The following is a 24,172-nucleotide window of genomic DNA, read 5'->3' as shown; positions in this document are numbered from 1 at the left end:
ATGATCGACATTAGTTAGATAACGTAAACATGGCGTAACTCCAGATTCACTGAGTATAAATGTCGCCTATTTCAGTGTGTTTTCAGTTCATGAAAGTTAATTGTAACATTTTGGTCGCCTAAAAAAGTCTTGTTCAGCATTTGGTTGTACTGAAAAACCCTCTAAGGAGATGGATGTTCAGTTTTTCCAGCAACTACATTTTGTTTGAATGGTTTTAAGCCCAAATTAGCGTAAGCATTAGCATTATCACAGTTGACCATAGACTGTAAATGCACCATGCTAACCAAGCTAGCAGTTAGTGCTAGGGTCAGCTCCACCCTCTTGTCCAAATATGGTCACTTCTCATCACTTCTGGCTCCAAAAATCTAAGATGGCGATAGTCAAAATGCCAGACTCAAGGCTTCAAAATGCAAGTCCACAAACCAATCCATTATTTTTATACAGTTTATAGTACCTTGTTTTGTTTAAAAAAAAAAAAAGCTAGCAGAAAATGTTTCACAGTCGGCCATTTAGCTAGCAGCCTGCGCTTGTGCACATTGACGAATACCTTGGGGGATATTGGAAGACAAAACAAATTTTTTCGTCTGCTGAAGTGCTGTCCATGGTGTTGAAGGGTGTCCTTGGTAGATGTGCCAAGCGCTGAAATAACTGTCCCTCATCCTCATGAAAACGCCTATGGTGCATGCATAAGCGCATACGTGTACGCGTACACTTAAGGGTCCCAGTTTGGGGGTTTGAAAGACGGGGACTGAAGGCCTGAAGCTGTCCAAATACAGTTTTATCCTCTTTTGCAAGATATGCACAATATGCAGTATGAATATAGTTTATGTTTTCTTACATAAAAAAGTGAGGAGAATTCAAATTTCAATTAGACGTTAAGTCACAAAAATAAGGACTTGACTTGGACATAAGTGCCGCTAGACTTGACTACTTAGGACTCCTTAAAGACTTGAAAGCAAGTCCCGGGTTTTTACCTGGTAAAATACCAGAACAACTTGCATCCTGACTTGCAAATGTCACACGAAGGTGTGTGATTTGACTTTCCTTCAAGTACCTGAAACTTGACTTTGACATGAACACTATTTTCAACAACAATGGCTGACTTTTATGTACATTGCAGTACAGCTTCTTATTACAGATGCCCTGAATCTCCCATGATCCTCTTACCTCTGAAGGTGACACTTGCCAGGGGGTCAGAGTGTCTCAGGTTGTTGGCTCGCTGAAGAACACAACGTAACATGGCTGAAACCTAAGCAGAGTCCCGAAACCTGCCAGGCTAAGAGAACTTGCTCAGAGAGGGAGGAATCAGGTCCGAGTGATTGGCAGGTGATTCGGTTCACCACGTCTGAAGGAACGGTTGGTTACATGACAAGAGGAGCTTTGATAATGATAACTAGTGTAACCAACCACTAGAATGAACAAACCAAAGACAAGTCGCAAAAAAATTTAAATAAATGTGAAAGAAAGGTTTCTAGTGGTATTCTCAGTGAGTAACAATAGGATCACTATGTCCACTGCTTGAAAAAACTGAAACCAACTCTTTCACAAAGCAAATTCTGAGGCTTTGTTAAAGGATTTTCCTTGTTTGGCAGAAGGCAAGCCCCAGCATCCCAAAAACAAAAAGGTAAAAAACAATTATCCACAGATTGTTTCAGCATCTGTCTGTATCTGAAACTACAAAATGAAAGCTCTCTCTTCACAAAACCGGCTCCTTTCTCTTCTGACTCTCTCCAACACATTCATAGTGAAAGAGGGCAACAACCGAGCATGTCAGGAACACACACACACACACACACACACACACCTCACATCCAGAGGAAATCTCAACATTTCCTGTGCTCTTTTCCTCTCTTGTCTCCTGGTTGTTTCCCTATCTTTCCCACATCTTTGCCTCTCTACTTGGCTGTGCATTCACGACTTGCCTCCGCCTCTTTCTCTTTTAATCCCTTTATCTTACTTGGTCCATTTCATGGCTTTTTACCTTATCAGGTGTTTTCAGTAAACTGTCTCTTAAACCCAATGCTGCCAAAATTTTCCCAAATATTTGGCACCATTCTTGGTGAAAAAATGTGCCTTAGAAATCGTAGAAAACATATTTACTGATAAATCAATGGTGTTGTATACCTATCTTTGCTGGATCTGGCTCTTACCTGGTTAAAGTTCAGGGACTCAAAATAGCGTATTTTATGGTAAGACATGACATTGGTCAAAACTGTCATTGAAGCCTGATGTGTCATTCAAGTTCAGGTCAGGTCAATAACTCCCATGGTTTTCCTCAGACTAAGAAAGCTAAATTTTACTACTAATCTACTACTCTAAAGGCCTGGTTTTGTTTTTTCTCAAATCATCCAATTTTTAAGGATTTGTAAAATCCGTCATTGATTGTCTCTCGGGTTTTCAAACTTATATTAAGATTTTAAAAAAGCCGGGTCAACCCTTAGAAGCCAACGGGGAGGGGGCAATGAGGTCACATAACACTGTGCACAGACACATAAACATCAACCCGCAGTGAGAGAGCGCCACCTGCAGACATGGAGCAGGGCACACACACTCATATTATTCTGTTTGTGTAAAGTCAGACCTTTGCTCAGTGACTAAAGAGTAAATTGTTTCAAGAAATGCATCAAAATACTTCATGTCATGCCTTTTTATTGTATCTTGACAACTCTGCATACACCTCAACCAGTGTTTAGGTACAAGAAACTCACAATTGTGGATTTGAAGCTAAATTGGTGGTATGTTTGTGTCGGTGGTCTTGAATTCAGCTCTCAGAAATTTCTTTGATGCTGTTTATTGCTGCCATATTGCTTTTTTATGTGAATAGTATCATCTTTATTTCCTGGTTCTAAACACTCAGTTTCACCTGAACTGGATACGAAGCGACTCCATTGTTGAAATTTCGTGAAGCTCTGCGACAGGCTCCTAATTAAATGAAAATTGGCAGCGATGGTGTTGTTATCTACTCATATCTACTGTTACAGTTTTAGCTTAATGCTGGCATTATTTCATTAATGCAATCCCAGAATACAGATTTTATTTTGTTGTCTACAGAACTGTTAACCATCCTGGCATCTGGACTTGATTTTATTCTGGTTTTAGCTTTGCTTTAGCTTATCATATGTATAGCTACATATAGAAATGGGGGCGGGGGGGGGGGGGGGGGACATAGCTGTAAATCAAGTTTCCCATATTTACAAATCTCATATTTACTAAACTGGCAAAAACCAATGAGATTGTAACATGGGATAAGATCTGATTTTGAATCCCACCCCCAAATGTCTGTCAAGCTTTGGGTTTCTCCACAAGCTGAATCTGGTATGCGGCTATGAGAGAGATATCCAGTAACTAAAAGTTGGGAGGATGATGTCGTTGTTTTTAGCCATTAAAAAACCAAAAACATCAGGGCACGTAAGGCGTGTTCATCAGTTGGAGCAGTTGGTGTTGGAGTAAGCTACAAATGTTAGCATGCCCGGCTAACAACCTAAAGATTATAGTGGTAACCTAGCAGCAATATTTCCAAAGTCAAGGGGTGTTCATTGCTAACTACATTATTTTGTGCAGTTAGAAAAATACCTGCAGAGCATGAATATCCATTCCACCAACCACCCATGAGTTTGTCTGTCCTGTATTTGGTTTGGGGAGGTTTACACTCCAGCGACTGCAGCCAAACTTGCAATAGATAGCTTTACATTTGTGAAACCCAATGGATACACCTCATCATCAAATCCTTTTCTCTTGTAAAAGTGAAACATATTATTTGAAAATCAAAATATTAAAGGGTTATATTAGAGCAAATAGCATTTTAATTACATTTTTATTTGTGATGTAGTACTACATATCGGGCTAACTAGCTCTACCCTGCAATACATGAACAACGTTGCTCCTTAACGGATGCTAACTCTTTGCTTGGGATATTTGTAGCTTTAGCCTTCGTCTTTTAGCATTACATCATGTATGCAGCCATCATGTGCATGTGTGACCCTTTTATAGGTGTGTCATTTTAAAACAAGTCAGATGGAAACATTAAAAAGTTAGCTGCAGGTGAGTTTAGCGTTAGCACAAGTTCATGCTAACTAGCTACAGCTGGTAAAATCTGCTGGCTACAGTCATCATTTCAGTTGCCAAATTCCACAGTTGTAGGCTAGAAATTAGTAATTGAATTGCATTTTCTCTTAGGCAACTTAATTTTTTTACTCAACAACATTATATGTGATGTCTGTATCTGCTTGTTCCCACATTTGCACATTTATACAGTATATCAAATTAAATCCATTTGTCATGGTTGTACCTTACTTCTGATTAAAACCATCAGATATCTTGTGTCTCATATCATAAAAATTATACTGTAATACAGCCTGACATGTGTGGATCATATATTTGGAAACCTTGTGATCTTAACTAGAGTTTAAAATAAAAAGTTCAGTGGGATTGTATTCTGCATGACGGCATGAAAGTAGTTTTAAGAAAATTGATTTTCACAAGGATTTAACTTAAGTCTCATCTATGTTTCAGGCTTTATAACCAATTAGCTCTGCTGTATGCATATATCATGACCTTATTAACCCAGCTGGCAGCACATGACAGCCAGTGTGTTTTCCCAACTGTCAGCGTTACATGAACATACTTCTTACAATCTGCTACACTGATGCTTCATATCATCTATCGCTCTGTTCATTTGATGTTTCTCACTGTTAAAAACTGTTAAACTGTTAAAACTAAGAAATAACATAGTTGAGTGCTATTTATGGTTGCATATAGTTAGCTTATAGGCTAAAGGCAATTTACAGAGAAGGAATGTAAGCGTAAAATGTCTCTGAAAAGATGAAAAGTTTTGTATTTCACAAGTTGTCTGATATGTGTTGGATTTTGGCTGCTTATCGGCCTTTAAAGAACCAATAAATTAATTTATAAGAATCGAATGTCTCTTGTGGTTGTGCGATCTGTCTTATCACACTGACTGGCTGATGTCACTCTCAATACACAAAAGCTTGGACTATAGCAAAAAGGGTTGTTTTAGATTAAAGGAAGAATGTAGCTTATTTGAAGACAGCAAGGGCACAATGAGGCAATTTCAGGATTGATATTCAAGTCAGAGCAAAGGCAGCAAACTAAATTCAGTGACAAAAAATTTAGAGATGAAACAAAACTAATAATAAACATTTAAATTGTCTACCATGTTTCCTTTCCTGATTTGAGAGATACAGATCTCCGAGCTTCCTACCAGCTCACGAACATGAAAAAAATCAAAAATAACATGAAGACAGAAATCATCAAAATAATCTAATGATCATATATTTTGTCTAAAAGTAATCTGTCTAATCTGTGTGTCTGCCAGCCTCTCTTCTGTAACATCCTCTAAATGTAATGAACTCTGATTGAATGAAATGATGCAGCAGTTTTTAAGAGCAGACACAGCAGAGACAGAGGCGTTCAGCTTTAAGGAGGAGCACGCGAGTTAAAACAGATTGGATATCAGATATCAGCCACTTAGGAGAAGCGGGAAAAAAAGCTCAGAGAATATTCAGCTGTTCAGTGATGTTTTCATGATGTATCACAGAGGTTTTTGACCCAAAGTACAGCAGCAGTGGAGGTCTTTCCACTCTGAAAACAACACTGCACTCATCTTTTAAGCCTGAGATTGTCTTGAAAATTCTCTCTGATATTTTGCTTTTATTTTAGTCAGAGTTAGAAAATAAAGAGTGAAAGGAAACATGGGAAGAAAGAGAGGGGATGACATTTAATAAAGCTGGACCCTAGTTGGAATTGAACACAGGTTGTCACTGTTACATGGTTCAGTCAACCACCAGGACAACATGAAGTCTTTCAGATTTAAGCAAATTTCAAACTAGTATCATGTAAACGCTTTAGTTTTAACCAGGTGTTGTGAAGGTTGGAGTTCTTAATCCAGGACAAGCTTTGCAGTTACTGAAATATAACATGCAGCTGGTAATGCAAGTGTGTTATTGCTTATAATCACCCAGGTTGGAGAATATTATTCCACTTATATGTGCCCACAAGTCAGCTATTATTGGGACAAAATATGCTCCTTAAATTTGACGCCGAACTTAACTTCATTTGGTGGACAACACAACACAAATGTATCACAACTAACTCAGTTTCTGTATTTAGGTTCATCCAAAATGTTGTATTACATGTTCAAGAGCAATACTGTACTCTAAAGACATAAGTGCCAATATTTCATATTAGACCACAGCCACAGAAAATACTCAATTCTGATTGGCTGGCAGTTGTCTGTTAAAACTGTATAACAGGACACCTCAAACAAAAATCTCATTGAAGAGTTTAAATGCTGTTCTTGATCATTGCACAAGTTTGTCTATGTTCTAAAACTAGATAAAGGGAACCCAATTAAACAAAGGAGACAAAAACATTAAACTTGTTCATTTATTTATTGAGGAAAATTATCCACTGCCACATAATTGTGTGACGCAAAAGTATGTGAACCCTTGCTTTCAGTAATTAGTGAAGCAATAACAGCAACCAAACATTTCCGGTAACTTTTTATCAGTCCTGCTCATCAGCCTGGAGGAATTTTAGCCCGTTCCTCTTTACAGAACAGTCTCATCTCAGGGATCTTTGGTGGGCTTCCTGCATGAACAGCATTTCTATAGGATTAAGATCATTTCTATTGGATTAAGGTCAGGACTTGGACTTGGCCTTTCCAAAACATTAACTTTCTTCTGCTCTAAGCATTCTTTGGTAGAGCGACTTGGGTGTTTAGGGTCATTGATAAGATAAGATAAGATATACTTTATTGTCCCACATGTGTCACAATGCATATGTACACACTGAACATAGATCCTACATACATACATTCAAAATTAAGCGTGCTTAATGTGTTTAAACTTGCTTCGATTCACATGTTGAGTGAGACAGTATATTTTTAGGGATAATAAAAAGGAATAGAGAAGACAGGGGAATAAAAACAATTATTTAAAAAAGCCAAATATGGCCAAACCAGATAATAAATAATCAAATCATTGTATCCTGTTCCATAAATAGAATCATACAGTACCACTACTGTATATAGCCACAATAAATAGGCAATAGCTTCAATAAAAAAGCTAAATAAAATTAAACCAGGTAGTAAACAGTCAAATCACAATAACTTAGTTTCAAAATAAAATCCACTACTTATAGCTATTTAATATCTTGATGGAAGATGGAATTAATGAGTTCTTGTACCGGTTCAGTTTGCGTTAACATTAACTTCAAATTCAGAGTTCAGGATGTGTGTTGGATTGTGTAGAATTTTCTGTGACTCTTTGAGTACAAATTTTTCATATAAAGACTGAAGATAATGTTCTTTTTTACCTCTAATCGTCACGGCTGTTTGGATAAGACGTACAAGCTTAGACTTAAAAAGTGCTGACAGGTTACGATACTTGTACGCCATAACGAAGTACACTTTCTAAGATCATTTGGTAAAATAAAAACAGTTTGCTGTTCACACCACAGAGTCTAACCCTTCTACAAAAGTACATTTACGGTGTAGTTTTGGGGAGTTTCGCTCACACACCCGTTCGTGTATGGTGTGAAGAGAACTGGGGAGCTGACATGTCCTTGTGGGGCTGTGATAATGTGTTTAGGGTCAGATATTGCCTCATTTGTCTTTACATATTGAACTCTGTCAGTTAAAAAAGAAAAATACAATTTAATAATAAAAGGATTGACATTCAAGAGTTTCAGCTTATCTAGTAATAAATAACAAGTGTTCAAAGCTGAGCTAAAAATCAATAAAAAGTAAATGTGCATATGCCTTAGCCTCCTCCAGATGTCTAAGGACTAAGTGGGTGATGCTGCTGACTGCATCATCGGTGCTCCTTCCTTGTTCTTTTTGGAGAGAAGTGACCTTTTTCCATGCAACTCTGCCATGCACACCATTGATATTCAATGTTCTCCTGATGGTGGAGTCTGTAGCCACTGCAAGCGAGGCCTTTAGTTTCCTAGATGTTACCCTGGGGTCCCTTGTGGCCTCTCAGACTATAACACGCCTGCTCTTGGTGTGATCTTTGTTGTTCGACCACTCCTGCGGAGGGTAACGATGGTGTTGGATGTCCTCAATTTGTACGACATCTGCCTGAGAAGACGACCGATGGAGTCCAAACTCTTTAGAAATGGTTTTGTGACCCTTTCCAGCTTGGTGAGCATCAACAACTCTTCTTCTAAAGGTCCTCAGAAATCTCCTTGGTTGGAGCCATGACACACTTCCACAAACTTGTGTTGTGAAGCTCCGACTTTAATAGTGAAGACCCAGATTTCTCTTCTTTAAATAAGGCAGAACCTCCCAGACTCAGACCTGATTGTCATCCCATTGGTTGAAACACTTGACTCTACTTTCCCCTTCAAATGAACTGATAATCCTAGAGATTCACATACTTTTGCCACACACAAATCTGTAAAATTGAATCAATTTCCTCAATAAATAAATGAACAAGTGTAAGGTTTTTGTCTCATTTGTTTAACTGATGTGTCTTAATCTAGTTTTAGGACTTATATGGAAATCTGATCACGTTTTAGGTCATCTATTTATGCAGAAATAGAGCAAATCCTAAAGGGTTCACAAACTTTCAAGCAGCACTGTATATTAAACTGCAGGTAACCATGGCGACATATGTGCTACCATTGGTAACTGATTGGTGAAACAAATCTAACCAATCTTAAATTGGCTACAAACCAACTTGCAAAAAATGGATGATAATTTGAAGACAACTTCTCTTTTTGCTTGTGGTAAGCATCCATGATATAAGCACAATAACATACTCTGGTTTGTCCTAATAAAGAAGAGTGTATATCTGTTATTTTAATGGATCAGGACAGCTCGGGAGTGTATTATTACCGACTTATAGAGCTACTTCTCATTCATTATTTATTATTAATATGAGTGATTACAAAACCACTGGTATCTATAAACAACCTTACTCATGAATTATAGCATCTAGCATTACTGATTACGTTATTCCGGCCCAGATTTTAAACCTGCTGGTCACAAGCACAAGTCTGTGTATGTGTGTGTTTGTGGAAACATACTGCAGGCGCTGTTCTATATTACACAGGGAAACTTTTATGCAGCACATGTCATGAGTTCATGACACACTAACTGTAAGATAGAAAACTCCACTCTGTTACGTCTGTTCTTCCTCTTCTACTGCTGTACTCTACTGTACTTAAGTGTGGTCTGTTGTTGTCTAACAGAAATAATACAAGAGTAAAAAAGGGAGATGAACATATAGACCAAGAGACTAAAAGATATATAGATTCATTTGTTAGAATTTTTGTTTTTGCATGATGTGTAAAATGTCTAAATAGTGAAAAGTGAGTTATTAAAATATGCACAAAAAGGTTATTTTTCATCAAAGAGTAACATAAATGGTAGCTGCTACATTACCCACTTGAGTCATGGCAGTTTACGGGACTGTCGTAACTACAGGCCGTTAGCTGTCGTAGTGAATTTAATGGTCGAATCTATGAGAGTCATTCAGTTTTTTGTCTATATCACCCAGCCCTAGCTCCAGAGTTAGCATAGAAGCTATTTTTCACCTGTAATCCCTGGACAGATATTACAAAGTCATCCTAAAGAAGAATATAAGGAACATATGTACTCAATCTAATGGCTTAATCAGCATTTTTGCAGACTTGAGATTGTATTCCCTGCTGTCAGATGTGTTTTTAGAAGCACATGATAGACATGCATGATCCATGAGTACCAAATTTCATGGCAATCAAAGACAAAAACAGCTGTTACATCATCTGGGAACCATGAAAGTCTGTACATGTCTTGTTTTGTGCCAATCAAAGTAGATGTTGAAATATTTCACAGGAGAAGTGACGTGTTTGTGGCTCTAGACAAAAAGTTAAGAAGAATTCATTGCCTACCAAACTGATCTCGGCTATTAATATTCACATCTATAATTGTAGCCTTTTAATTGCACTGTAGTGAAGTGAGGGCTCGCTGAGAGAGAGAGAGGCAGAGAGATGGACGCCCCAAAGGATAAACTCTGCTGAAAGACTGGTGGTAACTATAAACACATCCATGCTTTACTGGAGACACACACACACACGCACACGTTGCTGTCACTGCATCATCTGTTTTAGCTCCCATGTTCCCCCTCCCCACCCCATCCCATCACCACCTCCTCTCCTCTTTCCTTTCCTCCCTTTATCTCACCATCTCTCTCTCTGTCTCCCTATTTCTCTCTCTCTCTCTCTCTCCGCCCCACCCCAAACAGACGGGAAGCCATGAAAGACGACTGGCGGAGACTTTCCAATAATAACCTCTCAGCTGTTAGAGAAATGAGGAGGGGGGGGGGTTCAGTGTTTAGATCAATATTGTGCCATCGCTTGTTTTCTCTTTGCACATGAACTTTATCACTCATTCCCAATTTTTTTTTTCTTTTTTCTCTACCTCTTACCCAAATCTCTCTTCTCTTTCTCCCTTTAACTTCTCTCACACACACACAAACACACATAAACACACACCCACCATCCCTACCTTCATAGGTGACGGTGCAGTAGGAATCGCTGACGTCATCGTCCGGCGTTTGCAGACGCTCTGCGCATAGAATAAACACACGCAGCATGGTTCACACACACATACACACACACACACACCGCAGAGCTCTGTCAAATAACACCAGCAGACACTGTGTGGTCCATATATGAGTGTCAGTATATCCAAAAAATATCCCTAAAATCAGGAGAGATCCATAACAGATATATAGAGAGAAAGTGGACGAGAGACATAAAGATTGAATAGCTTCAGAGAGAGACTGGTAGAGCTGCTGTTCTCAGCTGTCTCCTCACCGCCCCTTCTCTCTCTCTCTCTCTCTCTCTCTCTCTCTTTCTACCTCACACACACACACACACACACAGAGCAAGCATGGTGCACAGGCTGACTCATGCAGACACACACTGTCCCTTCAATCACAACTGGTTTAAAGGGCCAGCAACACACACACACACACACACACACATATACACACACAGTGTCCTTTATTTTTGGGTCACACATGCCTGCACACAATCAACAATCCAAACTCTGCCAACTTAAACCAACACACGTGGGGAGCTCGCACACACACACACACACACACGCACCGAGAGAGAGACAAAGGGTAAGAGTGTATCCGGAAAAATGTGCTAGTTGATGCAGATTTGTGCAGAGAGAGAGAAAAAGAAAGAATAATATAAGACAAGACGGTGTAGTATATTCTGTAGACCAATCTGGGTTGTAGATGGAAGCAGACACCATCACTTAATTGATTAGGCCTGAATAAAATTACCTTTTTAGCTGTTTTGTAGAAAAGAGAAAGATAAAGAGAAGTACTGTCAGACAGCAAGTGGATGACGGCAACTATACCGCCTCAGTCGCTAAATCATCTGGTATTTTTCTGATGCAACTCCTTAAATTTACCTCAAACATGTTGTGTAATTAATTCTTCTTTTATGGTTTCAGTTTAACAACAGATGTTAAACAGATTGTGGGGGTTATATGAAATAGCACCAAAAAAAAAAAAAAAAAAAGTATAAATAAAGGTTGGAGTCTGCATGGCTGTGATGGTTATGTTGAATAAAAATGCAAACACATGAGAAGACAAAGCATCTAGTTTGGAAAGGATTAAGGATGAATCAGATAGAAAAATGTAAAATCTTTTAAAATTTGACCAAACATAAATCATGTCAATCAACAAGTCAGAGTTTGACACGGAAACTCTTAAGAAAGAGCAAACACAATGAATCAGGAATTTAAGACGTTTCATGTGACTGACTGTTAAAACCAATCTGTGCTTCCCAGGAATAAAAGGTCTTAACAAAGTGTTTTGACAGGAAGAAGAGAGAAAAAAACACTGAAGGAATTTAAATGGTCAAACTCATGTGACTTTTGGGTTTGACTGCAAAATCTCTCTCATCTTCTTCTCGTCTTTTTTTCCACAAAAAGGAGGGATAAAATGATGTTGATGTGTAGATAAGATATGTTGTACATGTTCAGTGTTGGGGGCAGGCTGTTAGCTGACATGGGGAGATTTCTGTCACTCCTCTATTTATAGTCTGACCCACTGGGCTTCAGTCATGTCATCCACATATTTAGCGAGATTGAGAGTGTGTGTATGTGTGCACTTATGGGAAGTATGCTAACTTCAGGAGTCACCGGGAAGGCAGTCCAAATCAGGCAAACGGGTCCAAAGGGGCGAGGCAGGCCGGGGAGAAGCAGGCAGAAGGTCAGAACCAAAGGAACGGCAGGAACAGGTAACAGACAGGATCCGGATGGTTTGAATGCAAGTGTACAATGAAGCAACTTTGATGAACTGGCAGGGAATGGATGACAGAGACCGGTATATGTAGTACTGGGACTGATGGGGTAATGAGCAGCAGGTGCAGACAGTTGGGGAGTGGCAACAGGTGGGTGTGGGAACCAGACAGGGAAGTCTGGGGGCATTTGGTGGACAGGTAGAGAACGGCAAACACTAGAGAAGAGAGTACAGGGCTGAAGGCAGGGACAGAGACACAAAGGACAAGGGAAACACAAACAGGACCAGTTCCTCCAGTGCATGACTGATTGACTGATCTATTGGATCGATTGTCACCAAATTTGGTTCAGATATTCAAGGTTCTCAGATAATGAATCCTGAAGACTTTGGTGACTTTACCTGCGCAAAAGTTTTAGACACTTTAGGGAGGCATCTCATCATTCTCAAATTCATTCTGCAACATGTAACAACCCCAAACATACAGCTAGAGTCATAAAGAACTATCTTCAGCAACAAGAAGAGTAAGGAGTCTTGCAACAGGTGGTTTGGCCCCCAACGAGCCCTGATCTCAATATCATGGAGTCAGTCTGGGATTACATGAATAGACAGAAGACAATGAGATGTTTCAATCCACAGAAGAACTGTGGCAGCTTCTCCAAGATGGTTGGGACAACCTACCTGCCAAATACCGAGGAGGACTGCTGCTGTTTTAAAGGCAGAGTGTGCTCACAACAAATAATGATTTCATTTAAGGTTCTTCTGTTGAACTTTGTATGAAGTTAATTGATAAATAAAAACTATTCACGGCATTATTTTTGAAAGCTGTCTCATTTTACTTCTTGTGAAATCTCCTCATAAATCCCATGACTTTGGCCAAATCTTACATTAAAAATCACATTTTAGTAGGAAATTTTGTGATGAATCCATTGATACAGGTTTGGAAGTGGTCAGACTTATACTTTAGATGTCAGAAGCCGCTGCTTGACACAAAGTTTATGCCTCCCCATTGTACATTGCAAGGTGTGATGTGGCACTGCAACTTTGAGGACTTATAAAATCCAATTTGAGTTATTACAAAGTTTTTAACAACTTTTTTTCAGCATAGTGTCATAAGTCATCTATTTAAGTTTGAAGCCGATACCATTAACACCCTCGGAGGAGATAGCATTTGTTCGGGGGCCAAAATTGGGGCAAAGTCTTATTTTGAAAGGCTGATTGCGGACTTCCTGTTGGATTTAGGTCAGGGGTGTCAGCATATAATTTGCAGGTCTTGATGAGACAAATAATTGAGTTTTGGTTTGATCTCTCTACCACATTCCTACGGGCCGTGGCGGCCATTTTAGTTACATAGGTGGCGCTAGAGAGCACATTTTGACACTTTGGGGGTTAATTTTTACATTTTGTCATGTGCGTGCCAAATTTGGTGAGTTTTTGAGCATGTTTAGGGGGTCAAATTTAGGTCTGAAGTGGCGTAATAATAAAGAAAGAAACAAACAAACAAACAAACACACGAAAAACGATAGGGCCCTTAGGTATTTGCTATTATATTATGGTATTTGTATTTACTGAGCACACAGGAATTTGTGCTACATTGCTGTAGACAACTTCCTAAAAATGAAAGTTAGATGTTTTTTTTAATTAATGTTGTATTGCCATATTCTTTGTGCAATTTCAAACTCACTTCATAATTGTATATATACTAATTTCCTGGAAATATTTGAAGTAATTTGCTGGTATGTAACTTTTTAGGTATGTATGTAATTTTTTGACATTTTACAGAAAGGGTGGTGCAGATTTTACAGGTTTTTTATATTGGGGTTCATACGTAGTTGTTAATTTGCAAAAAATTATAATGAATAAATAACAATTACACTGCAGCTACTTTTAAGAATGTGTTGTTTTGTGTGTCAAACAATATATTAGCATAATAGGTTTTTTCAATAATTTCTTAAAAGTAGCTGTAGTAAGTATTAATTCTAAGGACATTTCTTTGAAAGGGTTATGTAATTTGGTAGTATACGTGAAATGTGCCCAATCTAACATGCTAATATGTAGTTTGAAACAATAACTACACACTGAAAACTAAATATTTTCTGTCAGTCGAAGAATTGTTGAGAATCTAATTTATTAGGATTTTTTCTAATTAACAACTACATATGAACCTGCATATAATGAATTAGCACTTCCCAATTAAATCAACATAACACTTTTTTTCTGTTCTTTCTTAAAATTTGTACCAAATTGCACCATCCTCTCTGTAAAATATTGTAAAAATTAACTGCTAAATACCAGAAATTACTCCAGTAATATTAAAGAACCTGTAAAATAATGCTACAATTTATGCACCATTTAAGTTTGCATAGCTTGCAAAATGTTGTGGTGACTTTTAACTAACTAGTAAATAATTTCAGCTGAGGACAAGAAAATTACACTGAAATGTCACAGTTATTACCTCCCTGAAGCAAGTAGCAACACATTTCAACATTATAGTATATTTAATGCACAGATTTAATTGACAAAACAAGCTATATATTAGCCAATATAAATCAAGTCCCTAAAATATTCAAATTGCACCACATGGCAACAAACTCAGCTCAGCTGCAGGAAATATGTTTCTGTAAAAGCTAAATTACAAAAAAATATAATGATTTAAGTAGATTTGTTTTAATGTGGACACATATACAACAGCATAAAATCCAGATAATAGAAATAAAACAGATCTGTCAGGAGAGGTCAAGAAGCCATAGGCTTATACAACAGACCTCCCGTCAACATAAGAAAACCCAAATAAACAAACAAACAAACAACATAAAACAACAAATATAACAAAATGATGCATATAAATACCAAAGTGAAAGTTACAGAGAAATATCAAAATATTAATGTATGTGTTAAAAGAAGTTTCAAAAATTAAGGTCACTGTAAAGTCATTAAAGCCTCCATTTAGAGTCCATTTTACTCAGAATGTTTCCCATAATGCTATTTTCTAACACATAACCATGACTGTTCCATGATTAGTGAAGAACCCACATTTAAGCTGCCCAGCTGTTTGAAATTATAGCTGATTTTATATCTGTAATGTTTCTATATCCATCTAACATATTGTAAAACACAGACACTGGTACGGTTTGGAGAGTTCTTCATACACTGATATTGTGCCCTAACAGGACAAAGAAAGCCTTCACGGATCATTTAGCATTAAATGATATGTTCCCTTATCACTCTTGATGCCACAGTGGAAATTAATGCAGCAACTCTGATGAAATAGTCTCTCAACTTCTCTTTTGAATCTGTGGGAAAAATGTATTGTGGCGATGACATATCAGGGTTATTGGTGGTTGATAGTTTCTCATGAGTATGAGAGTATATATATATATATATATATATATATATATATATATATATATACTCTAAGACACGCGGCTTATATATATATATATATATATATATATATATATGTAAGCCGTGTGTCTTTAATTAGCAGAGTTGCACACTCACAGAGTCACAAACCACCTCCAGGCAGGTCTGAAACGTATTAGATGTGTCTGAATTTTACATTAATGTCATTCAGGTGTCACTGAATGTATCCTAAATCCACAGAAGAACTGTGGCAACTTCTCCAAGGAACAACCTACCTGCCAAGTACCTTGAAAAACTGTGCACTGTACTGTATATTGGATGGATTGCCATGAAATTTTTTACAGGCGTTCATGTTCCTATGGAGCCCCCAAGGGGTGATGTGGTCGACAAAAAACATTGACGTGGGAATCCACGTAAACGGATTAATAAACGTAGTGGGAAGGATTGGTAAAATGAGAGCACACTTTGCCAATCTGTGCGCACAGCAACTGTTACTAAGGGTGACAGGGCTTAGCAAACACTCAGTTTGGTTCTCCAATTTATATTTTTTGTTTGTTCTTTGATTTTATGTCCTTTTCCCTTTTGTGCCTTTACGTGATATTTTATGCATCTCCAATAAATGGTTGAAAGTTGAAACTAAATGACATTATCTGCTTTACAACACAGCATCTTCAATCAGTTATTATTGATCCTGTTAGTGTTCCTCTCTAGAGAGGCAAGGTGTAATCAAATTTCCTTTTAAATGACTCCAAGCTGATGCAGGATGCTTTAAGAAAAGCAACCTGCTGCTCTGGAAACACTGAACACTGATTCTCTACAAGATTATCTGCAGATCGTTGTTTGGTTCAAAATGTTTTTCAGTTTGTCTTTACTGGATGTGCCTCTTAATTTGATTTAAGACGACCTCTGAAAACTCTGAATGAGGTATTGCCCATTTTGAAAAGAAAGATTTTAAAAATGTAGAAATTAACATTGTAATGTTAAATAAATGCACAGATAGAGGTCTGGTTTGTTCATTCTTCAAAGTATGAGGTTTATAAAGGCAATCAAGCGCTTGGAGAGACAATGTCAGGATCTGTCTCTGCTGACATTGGCCTTAGCACTACCTTGTGGACAAATTACTGTACAGCTACCTTCTTCTTCTGTCTCTCTTTCATTGCTGACAAAACTTCTCCTCTATCCTTCAGTATTGCCTTTAATGTTATACTTAAAATGTAAGTACACCTTCAAATTCTGCAAGCTAAATTTTAAAGTCTCCCTCCACTCAATGTGTTACTTCACCTTCACTGTCCAGAATGATGAATGTACAGTGTTTGCAAGTAGACTTATTATTCAAAGCAGAGTATTTTTATATGACTTATAATGTGTGGAGGGGATCTTTACAGATCACAGAGGCACATTTCTGAAACACATTTATGTATATGTTATGTGCCATTACACAGTTTTAGCCCTGGTGTTTGTTAACATTACTGTTCGTAAACCTAGCAGCTTCTAGTGAAGCATTTATCCACTGACCTATGTGTTGCGTTTACTGCCCTGGAGGAGAAATAAATCTCTTGTTAATGTCCACCATGTCCATGAAGGGTTGCTAACATTACTGGCTACATTACAACCAGGAGGCAGGATAAATTAGCTTTGAAACAGAGGTCTACAACCACAGTTTACAACTGCAGTTCTGGCAAAGTAAAAGTACAAAAGCCATTCAAAACTAATAATTAATAATAATTGTTATTAAGATTAAAAGATATAACTCTCCTACTCTAAAGTTGATCCCAGTCACTGTGATATTTGAACATGAGCTTTGGCCAAAGCTTCACCAATTTGCTTTTATATCAAGCTTTGTTGTTCTCTGATGATGTTTCTTAGTACAGTCATCCTTGTGCACACACATGCATTTCAAAATTAACTGCTTCTGCTCATTTCATCCTTTAGATGGCGCATCAAGCACATCTTTTTGAAAGTAAATACTTCAACCAGCACAACATACATACAACTGTTGGTAAAGTAACAAGCATTGTTTTTTCCTATCTTAGACAAGTAATACATAAAGGTTTACAAGTCAATAAACATTTTCTGTGGTGTAGTTTAATGAGTATATTAATGTTTGTACTTGTGTCACAGGATTCATAAAACACACAGACTAACGTGCTTCAGTGCTTAAGCCTTTTAATTGAGCAGAGTACAAGAAACACCAGCTCACTCTCTGGAATCAGTTTGTATAAACATGTTCCGTGAGTAGAAGTATGGATTACTACATGCAGGAGCCAACATGTGATGAGGACACAAAGATAGTTAAGTATGCAAACACATCATCACACTTCCACCCAGTTCCTCTGGTTGTGACAGGTATTGCATTTCTTTGCATCCAAAGAGATCTCATTCGTTTCTGGCACAGACAAATGACCTTGTGAAATGGCAAGGCTCGTCGTCAAATTTCTTATCATCTGTAAAAAGACACAGAGAGATTTTTGGGGGGATAAATTGTCTGCTTTCTCACTCAACCAATAAACCAAAATTTGTCTAATGAATTTGTTAAATTTTGCACAAAAAACTGGAGAGGCGTTTAATCCAAAACAAACTGATAACAGAGACTAATACAACAACACACAATAAAACTGTTCATTTGTTGCGGAAGGTTGTTAATATATTCATAAACCCTACACTTGATTCTTGCTGTACATTCATGGAGCACTTAAACTGACTGGAGATGAGATGAACATCATTTACTTTACAGAAATTCAAGTTTATAAAATTGTTTTTAGTAGAGATTTAAAGGAAGTCACTGAGATAGCAAAACAAATTTCAACAGGTAGACTATTCCAGACAGCAAATGCACATCTTAAGTTTTAACTGTAGATTGGGGAACTGCTAACAGAGTTTTGTTGCAAGATCTAAGGTTGAGTGAAGATACATACGACACAAAAGCTACATATACTAGAGCCAGACCATGGAGTACTTTAAAAGTAATGAGTAAAACCTTAAAATCAACTCTAAAATCAACTGGACGCCAATGCAAAGAGGCTGTGATCTCTCTTGTTCTTCATGATTGACTATTTCTGCTTTTGCACAAATCTAAAAATACAGCACCAGTTTCTCTTCCTTTGTCAAGCCAAGATATTATTTGATCTAATAGATTAAGCGCTAGTGGTTTCAGTGAACAAATTTGTCATAAAGCCAATGTAAACTCTTTTAGCAACCTAGACTCAGTGGAGAACTTATTGTCATTTATCGGGCATCATCAGCAGGAAACCAAACAAAAAAACTTACCAAACTTGACCCAATGCAGACGTCACTTATTTTGATGTCTGCATTGAATAATTATTTGCCCAAACCCTGCTCAGACCTCAGGGAAAAAAAGGAAATGTTTCTCAAGCTAAATTTAAATTTACCTCCATGGTTCATCACCAAACAGTCTGCCGACTCACGATTGTCAGGCTGCCCTGGACCCCAGTATGAAAAGCTGAAAGGTGAACCATCACTCCAGAACCAAGTGCCCTCCTAGAAGATGAGAATACAGTATAATACAATATAGTGGACGGTATGGTTTATTAGGTAACTTTTAGATTTTGTTCAATCAATATACCTGTTGTGCATCAGAGCCTCCGAGCCATGCGAGTGGATACGTGTGAGTTATTCTCAGTATCATACTTTGAATGATATGATGCTCATCAATGTTTTGCACTGATGCAAGGTTTCCACCACGGGACAGACAATTTCTCTACAGAGGCGAGAAGAACAGAGAGAGTGCAGTTATGTGGAGCCACATAAAGGACATATTACATATCAAGTAGTACAAAAACTCCCAGTTAGAAGAATATGCCAATTAACAATGTGTAAGTCTATACCAGCAGAATTAACATAGTATAGAAACTTTCTGCTCAGAAACCAAATCAGCCTGATTACCTCAGCATCAGCCCAAGACACGGGTGTTTGAACATAGAGGAAACAGCGACCGCTGAAACCAGTCCAACCACTGGGACAAACGGTTGATATCCTGACTTTGTCACTCTTTTCTGAAAACATATTTAGAAAAAAAGAACTTAAAATAGTGTTAATCAAGGCAGAGCACTGATGTTGTGCTTGTTTCAGACGATTAGCCTCAGATGTTTTCAATATTGTTTCACAATCACATACTCGTCCGTACACCGTGGATATTTTTACTTGACACAATCACAGTTCATGCTGACAATTACGCTCTTTCCATCGGAGTTTGCTGCAGCTCCCTCCACCACCCCAACCTCCTTAACAGATATCTCTGTTAAACATGGCCAAAGGTCCAAAAATTGAGGTGAACATATGTAATAATGCTCCCTGGAAGTCAAAAGCCAGGGCTTCGTCCTGATCTGAACGCCTCATTTGCAAAATTACCTCTATTTCCTCCACGTGATGATGTCAAATTGTTCGTGTATGCCCACAAATAGCCCTCTTTTGGTTGCCTTCACTCGCATATTTCGGACTGGATTTATAATTGATGATGTGTACAAATGTATATGAGAAGTTAGGCTTAGAAAGAGAAAAGTGAAATCCTACTACTGCTGTTTGTTTATGTAGCCTCTCTAGCCGCTGGAAGTCTGCAGAGGGGCAGCTTCCGGGAAGCAGGAGGGGACCCTTAAAGAGACAGGAGCTAAAATAGCCTGTTTCAGACAGAGGCTGAACTGAGGGACTGCATAAAGATAATTAAGGAGTTTTTGAACTTCCAGTAGATCCCCAAAATGTAAATAAAGACATGGAAATGTTATGTACGTCACCTCATAAAGTTGATATCTGGCTCTTCAGCTGCTAAATATTGTGCTAAATCATCTTATCTGTCTGTTTGGTGCCGGTCTGTTAGTGTATCAGAACTGAAAACAGCTGCCTGCTGCAGCTGGAAATGCAGTTGACAAGAGCAATGAAAGTGAACCAAAACAGTAAAGTTGCAGCTATGAAAAGCAATGAAGTGAAAGAGACTACAATACAACTCACCAGGGTCTGCTTCTGGAAGAGCTGCAGGTTTGAGACAAGAACAGACAGAATGTCTTTTTCAGGAAATATTGATTGTTAAAGATGAGTTCTACTAATGTTTTAAGATAAAAAAAATATTCTGCTTTGATTAATAATCTGCGTCCTGATTGTTTTTTTTTTCCACAAAAGAAGTTCATTTACTCTGCTTGAAATTCTTAAATTTACATCTATTCCTTCTCTCTTATTGGAAAATCCAGAATGTATAAAAATGCAAATATTTTTTCATTACATTACAAAAGTTAAACTGCTGGACACAATTTTCCCATTTTCATTTGCATATTGGACCATGATTGACTCCAAACTAGTTGTGAAGTTACAAGTCATGCTTTTAGATAATTCAGTGAGCACAGAGAAATGTTGTCCCATTCTGTATAGTGAAACTCAAATATCCAAATAAAGTAACAATAAGAAAAACACATTTTTAGCTGCAGGGGAACTTGCCATTTCTGGTCTTTCCCCATGTGAATACTCACCAACAGCTGTGGTCAGTGCCATCATGACACAAACCAGTAGAGACACAGCCAGCATCTTCATGGTGGAGATAGTGCAGATGGTAAAGATGATGATTATCTTCAATGAAGCGAGACAGACATGTTAGTAATGCTTCCAAAGAGAGCAGAGATGACAATAAGAGAGAATAGAGAGAGAAGAAAAGAGAAAAACCTGCTGCAGGATGATCTTGTCTTCTGTCTTCTCACTCAGTGTCAGCTTGAAGCTTCAGTCGTCCTGTGTAGAGGTGCTGAACAGGAGAAAGACGAGCTCTTATATACAAAAATGTATCTATCTATCTTTGTTTTAAATAAATACCACAGCCTACTCCACCCCGGTGTATGGATCATAAAATGCAGCTACATGGAAAGCCCTCTATAAAGGCTTATCAGATTCTGTGCATAAACTTTGGCGCCACTTCCTACACTGTTGTTTACTTAATCAGCTAATTAGTGTTTTAAGAGACATACAGTGTTCCTGTTGCAGAATATTTATTGGCACGACAGCGTGTCACCTGGATAAACTATTCAGAAAATAGATGGACGGATGGGTTGTTGAATGGAGAAGCTGAAACATAGATCATATCAAATGATAAAGTGCAACATTTTATGATTTTTCTAATCATATTAGATCATATTCATTAGCATATACAGTATAATTAAACCTGGTAATTTACAAAGAATTTATACTGTATTACAGGTATTTTCTTACTAAAGGGTATCTGTTCCAAGCTACGTATGACCCACTGAGCAATCTGGTATTTGGGAGGAACTTAATGGAGGGGTTGACATTTCTTCAATTCTTTCATAAAGCAATAGTAAGGATGTGATAATTAACACTTAAGTAGTTTTTTCTTTCCATAATTATTCCTCCTGTTCATACTGACTATTAGAAGATCCTTTCATAATGCACTTACCATGTAAGTGATGGGGGACAAAATCCCAAAAAGACAAAGAGGGAATTTGATGCTAAAAAGACTGTAAATGCGGCAGATATCCTTGATCCTTGCTTGATATCCTTGCACACGGATTTCCACTCAATATTTTAATTCTACCGCATGATTATTTCTAGCCTACGAGATACCATTTGAGGTAAGTGAGATTTTTTTGTAATTTGGGTGGACTGACCTTTTAGCCCTAATGTTTAAGCGGAGCAGCTGCCAGATGTAAATGTGCAGCAGGGCGTTTCTTAAAAAGAAATTCACTCTCATTTAAACCTACCCTGGGTAAATATGGATTAACAAATAATCACCATGGCTGTTATATCCGTATGATCCACACTGATAGTCTGATGGAGCTCCACTGTGAAACTGGGAACAGATCCAGAACAATAAAAAAGAAAAAGAGAGACAAGTCAAAAGAAATGTTGAAAACACAAGGACATCATGACCATACTGTCACTTACTGTGGTGTTCCTCTCTCGACACATTTTGTCTTACGGAGCCTCTGGTACATTTTGCAGAGAAGGGATGATGAATGTGGATTGTAAAGATAACTATGGAAGAGGATTAGGGCCATTTAAAGTTTAAAGTCAGAATTTAGACACAGTTAGCTGTAGACTAGCACAAGTGCTGTGCATCGGTGGTGTGTTGGTTTTTTGAGGGAAAACTTTGTACACAACAAGTTCATTCCATAGTTAGAAAAGGTTGCCACTAATGCACTGGCTCTGTTTTGAATAGTCATTATTTTGGGTTATGCTTGTTGGGTTGCAACCAGAAGGGGGAAGAGGAAGAACAAGAAGAAGACAGTATGCGGTTGTAAATAGGCACAAATAGGAGGTTCCTTATTTGATTTGTGTTCCTCCTCTGAAAACAAAATGCTGTTCAAGACACTGCTGCAAACTGTGAAGTAAATAGCGTGACGATTGTATGATGCAGCATAAATGTAATGTCCACAAATGACTCAAATAAGTATGTGTTCAGTATAATTTTATGATTTTATAGTGTTTGTCTATGATGAAAGTTTCTCCCTATTGAAAAAAACAGCAGTGTAGATTTAACAGAGACTCACAGACCAGTTTGTTTTGATGCTTCAGCCTTTTACTTTTAAAAAAGACAAGAAAGACAAGATCACTCTCTAGAATAAGGTGCTAAAAGCATTATTTCCAAAACACATTCAGTCTGCTCTTTAGGTACAAGACCTGACAGACAAACCAGCTCCAGTTTATGTCACTTGTCACTTCGTTCCTTAAGTAGCGTTACAGCGATAGTAAAGAAATAAAGATGTCAAAGTGACTTCAGGTTATACATGTTTATGAGACTGATAAAGCAAAGATGAGATTGCAAATATAAACACACATCCATCAGTGATTTTGAATTACTTCATGCCTCAACGTTAGCCCAGGAATCCATTGGTTTCTTTGCCACAGAAGTCTACAACCACAGTTTACAGCCGCAGTTCTGGCAAAGGAAAAGTACAAAACCCATTCAAAACTAATAATTAACTAGAAAATGCCATTTCTGTAGAAATTGTGTGTGATTGCTGAAAGCGAATTTAGATTGCATAACTGGAAGCTGAACACTATTGAAAAATCTACCATGATTTAAACCAGCAATGGGTGGAATTGAACCTAAACCCTCATGTTTGTAAGACAGACATGCTATGCACTGAGCTAACATGTCACACACCAAGGTCAGGCCAGATTCTGGTATTTAGTCTGTCACTTGCATGAAATTGACAAAAAAGCAGTTCGGCTCAGTTCATTAAGCAGATTGACATCACCTGGACTCCTTCAACTCTACTGAGTTCTGCCCTAAGCAGGGCTCGAAGTCACAACCTTTGTATCTAAAAGGAATTCAGAAATGACATGAGCGTAACCCATTGGACTACTCACACATGCTATGTGAATGGGTATCAAACACACAACCTTTTCATCTAAGGTGAAGCTGATCAGAGAACAGTGTTCTAAACCACTGAGTCAACAGACATTCACAAAAATAAGAGGAAAAAAATCTCTTTTTTGATGATGAAAATGTATTTGTCTCAAACTAGAGCTTGAAGCCCAGAGATTTGTACATCAATAGTGAAAGCAAGACTAGTTTAACATGAGAATGA

General features: G+C 37.8%; 2 protein-coding genes across 13 annotated transcripts in view; both read right to left on the bottom strand.

Moving 5' to 3' along the window:
- Nucleotides 1-10,817, bottom strand: part of dysf (dysferlin, limb girdle muscular dystrophy 2B (autosomal recessive)) — a 117,731-nt gene extending 106,914 nt beyond the window's left edge. For 5 of the 11 annotated variants that reach the window (XM_044341582.1, XM_044341584.1, XM_044341586.1 and 2 more), the window contains exon 1: nt 10,514-10,817. In XM_044341582.1, the coding sequence (XP_044197517.1) occupies nt 10,514-10,601 (88 nt within the window). In that variant the 5' untranslated portion in view covers nt 10,602-10,817. Of the gene's footprint in view, nt 1-1,167; nt 1,955-10,513 lie in introns of those variants that run through there. The other 6 variants (XM_044341583.1, XM_044341587.1, XM_044341588.1 and 3 more) reach the window with 3 other exon arrangements.
- A 6,961-nt stretch (nt 10,818-17,778) lies between these two features.
- LOC122973995 (type-2 ice-structuring protein-like) lies at nt 17,779-22,457 on the bottom strand. 2 transcript variants are annotated; one of them, XM_044341821.1, is made up of 8 exons: nt 22,371-22,457; nt 21,294-21,369; nt 21,104-21,200; nt 20,592-20,612; nt 19,533-19,642; nt 19,213-19,347; nt 19,019-19,127; nt 17,779-18,073 (listed from the first exon to the last, which is right to left on the bottom strand). In XM_044341821.1, the coding sequence occupies exons 3-8, from the start codon at nt 21,162-21,164 to the stop codon at nt 18,006-18,008; spliced, it is 504 nt and encodes a 167-aa protein (XP_044197756.1). In that variant the 5' UTR covers nt 21,165-21,200; nt 21,294-21,369; nt 22,371-22,457; the 3' UTR covers nt 17,779-18,005. The 2 variants fall into 2 exon arrangements, with proteins under 2 accessions (XP_044197756.1, XP_044197757.1); XM_044341822.1 differs by lacking the exon at nt 22,371-22,457 and having other exon boundaries at nt 21,294-21,545.
- Nucleotides 22,458-24,172: the final 1,715 nt, after the last annotated feature.

This window comes from Thunnus albacares, chromosome 22 (assembly GCF_914725855.1).
Source record: "Thunnus albacares chromosome 22, fThuAlb1.1, whole genome shotgun sequence".
NCBI lineage: Eukaryota > Metazoa > Chordata > Actinopteri > Scombriformes > Scombridae > Thunnus > Thunnus albacares.
The sequence above is the reverse complement of the archived record's forward strand: the minus strand, read 5'-3'. Positions and strand labels throughout refer to the sequence as shown.